Raw genomic sequence first — 10,968 nt, 5'->3', positions numbered from 1 at the left:
AAGAGACAAGAAAGTGATACTGAGACAAAGTAATGACAAAGTGTCACCATCTATTCAGCGATATATTTTCTTATCAGAGTGCGAAGCACACATTCATTACCAAACAGGACTGGACAGAAGGCAGACTGCAGTGTTTCCACAGTGGAACAGTGAGCCAGACCACAGCAGCACTGCAGTGTAGTGTGCAGCAGAGGTGGATGGTGATGGGGACAATGACTGTACGCTTTCTGGAACTTTACAGGGGCGGCATCATGTTTGTATTAGTAAGGTGGGAGGCTTGTAGCTATGCTTAAATCCAGCACATATACTGTCATCACTGACACAGAGCTTACAGTCGACTATGAACAGCTGTTGTGCTGAGCGGATTATGTTCATGGTATAATTAGTGTTTTAAATTGTGAATGGTAGAGTTTTATTAGCAGTTTTTCAATGAACTGAAACATGAAAGTAAAAGAAACATAAAGCGGAGCCGTGCACTGTGTGTCTGGTTATGCCTTTGTGTGTTCTTGTGGTGAACTTGTGGGTTATGTGTATGCATCATGTTGAACCTTTGCCACATGGGTGTTTAAACAGAAAGTGCCCAAGAGGAAGGCAGCATGCAAGAGGACGAATCTCACATCGAACAGATTTGATTTATGGTTTATTTCTCATACATGCTGGCTTATAAAATGCAACTTTGAAGGCAACCCTCGTGTTTGGGTTTACATCCATGGAGTCTGTAATTACGTGTTTCCTAAACAGCACACGTGAGATTGTGCTTTGCTAGTCTTTCTGTTTTGTCAACCCTGCAGCAACCATCCAACCTGCATTCACAAAATATTACAGCTATTGTCTGAACCAGGGGTACGCAAATATGAAACATTTAAGTTAATTTACTGACTGAACTCTTATGAGATGAAATAATTAAATAATTGTGGCTGTTATGGATTCTAGTTACTTACTAGGAATTTTGTCATGACTCTTATATTGAGTGATGTGTAAATTTCAGCTGCGTATTGAGTGTAACTGTGCGTACTTGAGGATGGAACAGCTTTGTTCAAAGACTCATGGGACTGTTAATGTTTCATTTCAAATTATTGATATGGACATGACTATTTCTATTGCACAAAAAGACGAGAGCGCCATGGTAACAACTGCATTATGTTGCTAACACAACTTTGGCTCTTTGCAAGCAGCTGCACAGACAACATGCTAACGTCAAGCTAGCCAAGAACCCAGAGTGATGATGTTCTGCTGGGATGAGTGACCCCAGTCCAGCAGCCAGACCCAGGACTTCAGCAGGTAACTGATGAGCAGTCAGGCTGGAGTCCCCGTTTCTACCTGCTGTTTTGTTGTAGCTCCAACATGTACAAACATTTGACCACACAACGTGCAGTTAATTTGGCTGTAATGTCTTTACTATGTTGTGGTGGCTCCTAAATTGGAGCCAATGAGAACTGATAAGAGAATCAATAGGTTTTGTGTTTAGACTTTGATCTGTGTGGATTTGCTAAGTGGTTTCCAACATTCTTCTGGTCAAGAACAGTGCATGAACAGGCCAACATCAATGTAACTCCTGTTGTGATCAATGACACTAATTTAATCATTTTTGCTCAGACTATACATGCACAAACCGAAATACAACAAACTTGTGATCTCTGCTTTGTTCGCTTCTTTTACTTTCTAACGTGCACTGTTAGAAAGCCAGTAGCATGCCATGTTAATCCAGTGTTAAGAAGAAACAACAGTTCACCTGTTATTTTTAAGAAAATCTGAAAACATCCAGGATTTCAACGTTTCAAAAAGTTGAATTAGTCACTCAAGTTAGATTTATATAAAAGTCATAAATAAATAAATATTTCTATCCAGAATTGAATATCAATGTAATATCAAGGCCACATTTACTTACAGTCTGCTCTTATGTTTACTGCAGGCATACTGAACAGGTCGGCTCTGGCACTGAGGGTGACACAAGTGTGAGAGCGAAGTGTTGGGGTGATATGGCACTATGAGGTCCGATAAGATGGGACCTGATTCTTTGAGACTTTGTATATATGTAAAAGAAACATACACACTGTGACGGCTTGGTTACAACAAGAAGTTTTCCACTCACTGACACCTCAAATGTAATCAATAGGACGTTCAGACCATGATAATGTTTTTGTGTGAACATTGGGTTAAAAGATGCAGCAGGGCAACCCACCATAAAATGTTGTTGTTATTAAAGATGCTCAAAAAGTGGAAATTGGGACACAACAAAAACGTTATTGGTATCTGGGTTTTGCATAGAGGAGTGGTGGTTCAACAGCACCACTAACAAAGTTTCAGTAGCCACAGAGCTACTGTGCCTGGGATATCAGATGCTTCTCAATGATGTGAGTTGTCAGCAGAGAAAATGAACTGGCTGCTGTTTCTATGTTAGTTTATTGGTGACTATTATCCGAGCAGTTTTTCTCTTCCATCAGTTTTTGTTATTGTGGCAGCATTCAGTAAACATGGGCCTAGGTGTGTTGAATAATATTAGGAAGTATCAGGACAGTACGATTCCAGCCCAGACAAATTCATCCCAGCCAAGCTCCTGTTCTAGGCTGTTTGAGACAAGGCATGTCTCTGTGTAACAGCAGACTGGAGCTTTCTTCTTTTATCCACTGGTATGGGTTCTCTCCTTCCCTTCTTTTCTGCTTTGGACTGATATCAGAGCATTTCCACTTGCTTTCATGTTTCACACTGCAGGCGATGAAAGCTGTCAGTCGAGAGTGCAAAAGGCTAACAGTCATGGAGTTTTAAAAGCTTTACAAGAAGAATTATGGATTTAAGAGTGGTGACTCTCAGGGAAAAAAGGAGGGCAATGAACTTCCACCTCAGAAAAAATGGATGAGTGTGTGTCCTGGTGGGCAATGGTGTAATGGTTAGAAAGGCTGTAGAAGTGACTTTGGGCAGGACAGGTAAAAACATGCTGCTCATTGTAAGATTGGACTTCAGTGTGTGAGCTATGTTGCTGGTTTACCCAGACTAGTCTGAAAAGAGACAAAGAACATTTTAAAGATGCAAACATTGCATAAATCTTCCAATCATGGTACAGTTTCCTGTGCTGTGCTACTTAGTCTCACAAACACAATCAAAATGTTGCGATTATTTTATAAACTATACAGTTAATAAAATAAGAAATGAATAAAAGAACATTACATTTAAAATAGGAAGATGACATATTGAACATGAGACATTTTTTAAAATGTATTAATTTAAAGTTTCAACATTAAAAACAGGACCAACAAAAGACTAAAAGAAACCTTGTGTAATACAGACAGGATATCTTACTACTAATTATATTTCTTAGCAAGAGGCTGAAGTAAAGATGGGGAGTTCATGACCCTACAATAAGCAAAGGGCTTATCAATTAAACAATATTTAAGATAGAAATATTTTCTTGAACAGAGGCTGGTAGTGTGATCACCGGACTTTCAGATAGTACTGCGCTGAAAACAGACATCATTCTGGAATTAAAATCACTGTATGGGCTCAGCAACACTCACAGTCAGTGGACACAGTTTACTGCAACACACAAAGAAAAAACCTTTATACAAAAGGATCAAGCAACACTTCCACTTTCTCTGGGCTCCTTTAAGGGGAATTGAAGCGAGGTAAGCAACTAACCTTTGGCCTGACCATTTAAAATCTAAAAACAAATCTTTCTGGAATCTGTGGGTTCCAGTAATACTGTTGTAATCTGTACAGGTTTCAGATCTGCTGCTTCCAAAGCTCCGTCTTTTTAAGTAAGAAGAAAGGAAGGCCTCCCTTGTTTTATTATTCAGTAAAGAATGGAAACAAAGCAATATAGAGTCCAACTACAGTTGGTCTCCTCACTTTCCAGACTCTTGCAGTGTTGTTAAACAAAGAATAATGCATCAGAATGGAATCTTTCCATCAGGCAGCGGGGGAGGATGATGGACAGACCTGGCGCACCTAAACGTGTTGTGAGAGTGCGCTGGGAACGCCTGGCAGAGGCCCCGGTCCATGAGATCTTCAACTCCCACCTCGGGCAGAGCTTCAACAGCATTCAGAGGGAGACTGGGGACATTGAGTCTGACTGGACCACGTTCAGCATCTCCATTACTGAAGTCACTGTACTGAGCTGCGACCGCAAGGTGGTGCCTGCCGTGGTGGTGACCCCCGAACCAAATGGTGGAGACCAGAGGTGAAGACGCAGTCCTATCAGGCTTGGTTAGCATGTGGGACTCTGGAGGCAGCTGACAGGTGCCGACAGGCCGAGCACATGTGCTAAATCTTCAGGAAGCTGTTGGCTTTGCTTTCACATGAGACGCTCGTGTCAGATCAACGTCTTCTTTTTCAGCTCTATGTGATTTTATCTGAACACAAAGTTGATGTGTGTGTGTGTGTGTGTGTGTGTGTGTGTGTGTGTGTGTGTGTGTGTGTGTGTGTGTCTCATCTGAAATAATAAAGAGAAATAAATGAAATAATGTTAATAAAACCCTGGCAGTCTGGCAGTGCTGACTTTCCAATACTTGGCCCAGTCAAAATGTGAGACGAGAGATCAAATGCTGTGCTGTCCATCATAAAATGTCTCATCTGGTCACTACATTAAAATACATGAAAGGTTGCTACTGCCACAAATTTCAGTCAAATCTGCTTAATGCTAACATCGATTGACATTGTAGTTCAGAGAAAAACAAAAAATCAATTCCTGATTTGGAAAACACTTTTAACGATCTGTTGGAAATACCAAAACCATCTTCTTCTAACAGCATCTTGAAAACTCATGGGAGTGTGATATGGTAAACATCTCGAGTTAGCACAGTATGTCACCGCTCACTTTTGACATCACCATATAACAGTTATTGTAACCTACCACCTACCCAGCAGGGAAAATCCCTGTACTGTCCCTCGAATACTCTCTGTATATGAATATGTGCCTGTGGTTGTCAGTGTCTGCTGCTTGATTAGACTGGAGGATATATTCATTTGGATAAAACATGACATTATGACCTGTGTGGCCTACTGTACAAAACATATGTGGTCTCTCGGTGACTTTGACAACTGCTTTTATTTATGAGATTTGAGCTTGTGGACCGTATACCTTTCTGATTATATCATACTGTCATTATCTTCCTGTTAGATAACTTATAGACTTTACCACTCAGGTTATATCACTGTCACAAGTTTAATATGCAAGAATATACAATAATTTCCTTGTCTGTTTAACTGTCACAGTCATCAATACAAAGCCCACACTGGATACAGTTTGCTTTTGTAGCCCACATATTTTCTCTGTGTGGGAGTTGGGTGTGTGCATGCAAATATATGGCTGTTTAAAGTGTGTGAGTGGGGTGGAGAGAGACGATGAGTGTGCAGCTGTGAGAACGATAATATGGTTGGAATTGAAAACCTGACAGAGACAGTGGCTGGGACACATACAGTGCTGACTTTGAATAACCATATATGGAGAACTGAAACGCTTATTAAGGATTTTCAATGGCCTATATCTGAAGTCATATTAGACAACAGGCAAAAGCCAGTATGACAAAGCCTAGCAGCAGGCTGGACAGTACATTCATTTATAACTCCCAGTGTAAGCGGTGCCAGCAGCAGTTGAAAAATATGAAAACTGTAGTAGCAGCAACAGTGATGATGACGGGGGCACTGAGTGAAACAGCATTAGTAGGTCAAGTAAGTCGGGTGAGATCATTAATTATCACTGACTCCATCAGTTTATACTTTTAAAACATAGCCCTACTGCACCAGTGGGCCAGCTCCTGTTTCTGTGTGTGTTTGTGTGTGAATACAGCATAGAGGCCTCTAAGTCTGGCACTTTTATTCTTATTTATTTATTTTCTCCCTCATTAGCTTCTCTGTACCAACTCCCTGGTTAAATTCCCTCTCCTAACATACATGAGATTTGTTGTTTTGACTACCTGTTGGAATGATTTCATAGTGGTGTTAAGCATTATTATTGTGAGTGTACATCACTCTTTATCCAATATTAGCAGTGAGATATGGATCAATGATCTGGTAAGCTCATCATCAGCCTCTTTGTTGGTTTCCAGCAGGGTCAGTTCGAGGTTTCTTTGAGATGATTACAGAATATTTTCAAGCGTCTCACAGCCTGAGGTCACTGCCAGGCCTATATTTGGATCACAGCAAGACAGTAGTGACTGTGCAATGTATCTGTACAATGCAACACACACAGTGGAAAGTTTATTCCACTAAAGGTGCCCGATATTTTCTGCGTTCTGTCTGTCAACTTTCTCCACCCACGAAGGGACTTTACAAGATCAGAACAGGTCTGTGAATTCTGTGCGCGTGTGTGCGAGAGAGAGGAAGAGCCAGAGAAGGCACACTTCCTAAAGAGGCCACAGGAGGGCATGCAGTTTTCACGAGTACTAATAAACACACTCTGTGTCGTCCCAGTTGTTTAAACTAAATTTTGGCCCAATTGCTATTTTCATTGAAAAATGGCGCTATGCTGATAAAAATGCAAGAGTATGTATGTGTACCACTGTAAACTCGTGGTCCGTGTGTGTGGTTATTTCACAAAACCTATAACCGCTGCCTCTATAAATATTGGCTTCCTTTTCCTTTTCTATAAATATCTCTCAATTACTATAGTTAACTCCTCGGTGAACTAAATCGAGTCTTTCCTAGAGCATAGTCAAATGAGAGCGTCAGAAATTTCCGTGCCCATGCAGCCCGTCTACCAAAGAAGTAAATTCCACCCCTCTGTCCGTCTCATTTGTTTGTGGTTATGCCTCAGTGTCTTTCTCCCTCTTTCACTCTCATAATGCTCAGCTCGGTAAAACTCGTCACTTTCCGATGATCGTTTTCCGGAATCTAACCCAAATATGGAACATGGAGGGTGGGCCCATTCGTGCCGGATTCAACCTTATATGGGTTACGCCTGAGACCGGAATTCCTCCTCTTTTGATCGCAGAGCGCTATTAAACAGCATATGCGCGAGAATAAACGTGTAAACGATGATAAGACAGGTGCATCAGTGAGGGCTGCATGCGCTTTTTATTGTGTGCTCTTGCTGTCAGGTTCTGCGCAGGTTGTTGCAATTTTGCAGCAGGTGGAAAAAGTCGCTCTTATCTATCCTGGAGCAACGGGCTCTCCATTGACAAGAGATTCCCTTTGAAAGCGTCATGGAGCCTTCCGGCCAATCAGCTTCTTCGTTCTTCTTCGACTACCCCTCCCACTTCCATATTTGGTTAATGACGTTTTGAAAAGGTTCCCCATATATACATACTAGTGTCAGGGCCCCCGTTCCCGTTACTTTACACCCTTTTAACTCGATCATCAGAGCATATGAAGAACACGGAGCTCATCCTTTAACACACGCTGACTGACAGAGACATGCAGTGGTGACCCCCTGCGTGGCTGGGTTACATATCCCCTATTTGTGATAAGCTTTGAGGTAAAGAACAGAAAGAACAGGACAGAGGGCAAGGAGACGCGCTAACTTCGATCCTTCTACAATGACGGCTAAAACTCTGGAGAAAGTGCCGGTGAATCTCGGAGGGTTCGCGCATGCCGAGAGCGTCTACTCCATGGATGACATTGCTACCAGTTTGCCGACCTCTGTGGCGATCTTCCCCAACAACGACTTGGGCGCGCATTACGACCAGATTAATGTGGCAGCAGGTAAGAAAACAGTGTGTGTGTGTGTGTGTGTGTGTGAAACATTTTATACATCCAACATCCAAAAACAAAACAATAAAAAACTGCTTTTTTTTCAACATTTCGCAAATGACTGCAAGAAAGAATAACACGGACACATTTCTGTTAAATTTTGGAGTGCTGTACTTAAGAAGTTTGGGATGGTAGGAGCGCAGTCCGTGCGTAACGGAACACAGATGCACCTGCTCTCTGTCACTTAAAGCCCACTTTCCGGTCTAGTGTGAAGAGGTTAATGAATCATGCTTTCTGATTTGTTTCCCCCCGCAGATGGCTTGATGGGCGCAGACATGAGTGCAGAAAAACGCTCCTTGGACCTCTCTTCATATTCCAGCAGCTTCTCGCAGCCTGCAGCCCATCGCAACCAGACCTTCACCTACATGGGGAAGTTCTCCATCGACTCTCAATATCCAGGTAACTGGAACCCCGAGGGAGTGATCAACATCGTCTCGGGGATCTTCAACGTGGCCCAGCCACCTCCTCCTCCTCCTCCTCCCTGCTCTTCAGCGTCCTCCTCCCCGGCTTCTTCAGGATCTCCCAATCACTTCTCCAGTGGTAATTTGAGTTGCACCATGGCGGCTCAGAGCCAGGCAGAGCTAGAGCACCACCACCACTTGTACTCACCCCCGCCTCCTTACTCCACCTCCGGCTGTGGGGAGGTATACCAGGACCCCTCTGCATTTTTGTCCACCTCTACCTGCCCCATCGCCTCTTACCCTCCACCCTCCTACTCGTCACCCAAGCAGCCCGGAAGCTCAGACGCACCAGGGCTTTTCCCCATCATCCCCGACTATTCGGGCTTCTTCCAGCCGACTTGCCAGCGGGACATGCACACGGCAGGCATCCAGGATCGGAAACCGTTTGGCTCTTGTCCTCTTGATACCTTCCGTGTCCCTCCACCTCTGACCCCCCTGAACACTATCAGGAACTTTACTCTGGGGGCTCCGGGTAGTGGTGCCTCCGAGGGAGGGGCGCCGCGGCTCCCCTCTGCGTACAGCCCACAGAATCTGCCCCTGCGGCCAATCCTGCGACCCAGAAAGTATCCGAACAGACCCAGCAAGACACCAATCCATGAGCGGCCGTACCCCTGTCCAGCGGAGGGCTGCGACCGGCGTTTCTCGCGATCGGATGAACTGACCAGACACATCCGCATCCACACTGGACACAAGCCCTTCCAGTGTCGGATCTGCATGCGTAACTTCAGCCGCAGCGACCACCTCACCACTCACATCCGTACGCACACGGGAGAGAAGCCGTTCGCCTGCGACTTCTGCGGCCGCAAGTTTGCTCGGAGCGACGAGAGAAAGAGACATACAAAAATTCACCTGAGACAGAAAGAGAGGAAGTCCTCCACTGTCTCCTCTTCCTCCTCTTCCTCATCCAGCAGCTCCGGACTGGACCGGTTATCAGGCGGCATCAGCGCAGCCAACGGGATCTGTTCGTAGGTTTCCGTGGAAAGCTTTGCTGTCACCGAGGCAGTGTGAACTAAAACTAAACTAAGAAGAAAACCTAAAAAAAGAAGGGTACGATCAGAACAGTTCTTCAGCTATTGTGAACTAAAGACCGCGGTCCAATCACCAGGATGGGAATAAACAAGAACTTTTGTGCAGTAGTGCGCAGATACGCACATTCTCCCATTCCTGCCGCAGAACTGAGTGAAAGACTGACACGAATGCACTTTGACTGCACAGTCTATTGAAAATACAAATAAAAAAGCCAATACAATTCATACAAAATTAATAGATCATTTGTAATGTGAAAGGGACTTTATGAAATAAAATCTAGCCAACACTTAACTAAGAGCCCAGCTTTTGTGCGCGAATGTGAAATAACTGCAATAACGTTTCCAAGAAATTAAACAATTTTAAGTTATTAAATTGACAATGAATTCATCTTAACATGTTTGTGGAACTCTTAATTTTCCCTTTAGTGCCTTGCTGTGTGTCTTTTTGTACACATACTGATTCAAGGACGCTTCTATCGCAATGTATATTTGTCCTTTCATATGTAAAGTTGGAAGACATTCTATTTTTGTACGCATTTTGTCTCGTGTAACTCCATTTGTTCAGCAGTTGTGGTTAATGTTTAAACCATGTTGGAGTGTAAATGTTTGACTCATAGCGACTTGACCATTTTGATTTGATTTGATTTTTTGTTGTTGTCGCTGTTGTTGTTGTGATGTGTGTTTTGAGACTTATTAAATGGATCAGAATGATAAACACAGCCGGTAGAGTCCGATTGGTTCATTGCTCTAATCTGCAGCACCCGAAAGCTGCTTTTATGAGACCTACCGGGTCACTGCGCTGAAAGTAGTGAACGATACTTTTTATTTGCATTCTAAAAAGATCTGTTGACGCTGGAAATTTTAACGGGTAAATCCCACGTTGCGTCACCAATGGCATCTCTGACTCAGACTTTTGCCCACTCAGTTTTTATTTAGGTGTCACATCAGGTTACAAACAGGCTATCATATGCAAATGATTTGTTTTACGCTCGCCGACAGCAGCAGAACAAGTCCGTCCTTTGACGCAGCGAAGGTGAAACAAAGCATTTGCGCAAACTTTAGAAGTTTAGACAAAACATGCGAAGCGCACAACATCTACATCTCACACCACTTTGATGCGGTTCGTTACTTTAAAAATGAACTAGATCTAAGAGGAAATATATGTTTATGAGAGGCAACAACAAAGACGAACGATACTTCCACACAATTCATGAAATGAAATCATTTTACAAGTGCTGCAACAAAGACATTTAATCCGAAAGTTCACTCTCTGGGGTTATTTGTTAGTTGAATAGTTAAAGAACTATTTTTGGAATCACGGAGACTAATCGACTTCAGGTCTATTGATCAGTGTGGAATTCCTATTCACCAGCATTTCTAGAAAAAATAGTATTAATAATAATAGTAATAATAATAATAATAATAATAATAATAATAATAAAAAGCTTTGGTATATAAAGTAAATTGTGTTTAATTTGCTCCTTCAAACTGTTACTTTTACAAACTTTAATAAATATTTTTTAATGGGTCTCCTATTTATCTTCAAATGTTTATTTTTCCGTGTGTGTGCGTGTTTTTTATTATTATTATTATCTGTTGTGAATCAGAAGCAAACGCCTCTCAGCAATGGGAAAACGGCGGTCACCTGTTTCCTTTCCATTTACCAAATGTCTGTATATGAATAAACACCCGGATGTGGTTCTTTTCACTTGTGGTGGAGCCGAATTATTTATGGCTGTTTTACTTGAGGCTTTTTAGTGTGTATTACACATCATAAACAGTATGTAGCGATGTAG

At 42.6% G+C, this 10,968-nt stretch overlaps 1 protein-coding gene across 1 annotated transcript; it reads left to right on the top strand.

The window, feature by feature from the left end:
- The first annotated feature begins 6,900 nt into the window (after positions 1–6,900).
- Positions 6,901–9,891, top strand: egr2b (early growth response 2b). Its single transcript, XM_082545329.1, has 2 exons — positions 6,901–7,635; positions 7,939–9,891. Exons 1-2 carry the CDS (start codon positions 7,470–7,472, stop codon positions 9,111–9,113), a joined length of 1,341 nt encoding a protein of 446 aa, XP_082401455.1. The 5' UTR covers positions 6,901–7,469; the 3' UTR covers positions 9,114–9,891.
- Positions 9,892–10,968: the final 1,077 nt, after the last annotated feature.

The sequence above is a fragment of the Aulonocara stuartgranti genome (assembly GCF_965226115.1).
Source record: "Aulonocara stuartgranti genome assembly, chromosome: 8".
NCBI lineage: Eukaryota > Metazoa > Chordata > Actinopteri > Cichliformes > Cichlidae > Aulonocara > Aulonocara stuartgranti.
The sequence above is the reverse complement of the archived record's forward strand: the minus strand, read 5'-3'. Positions and strand labels throughout refer to the sequence as shown.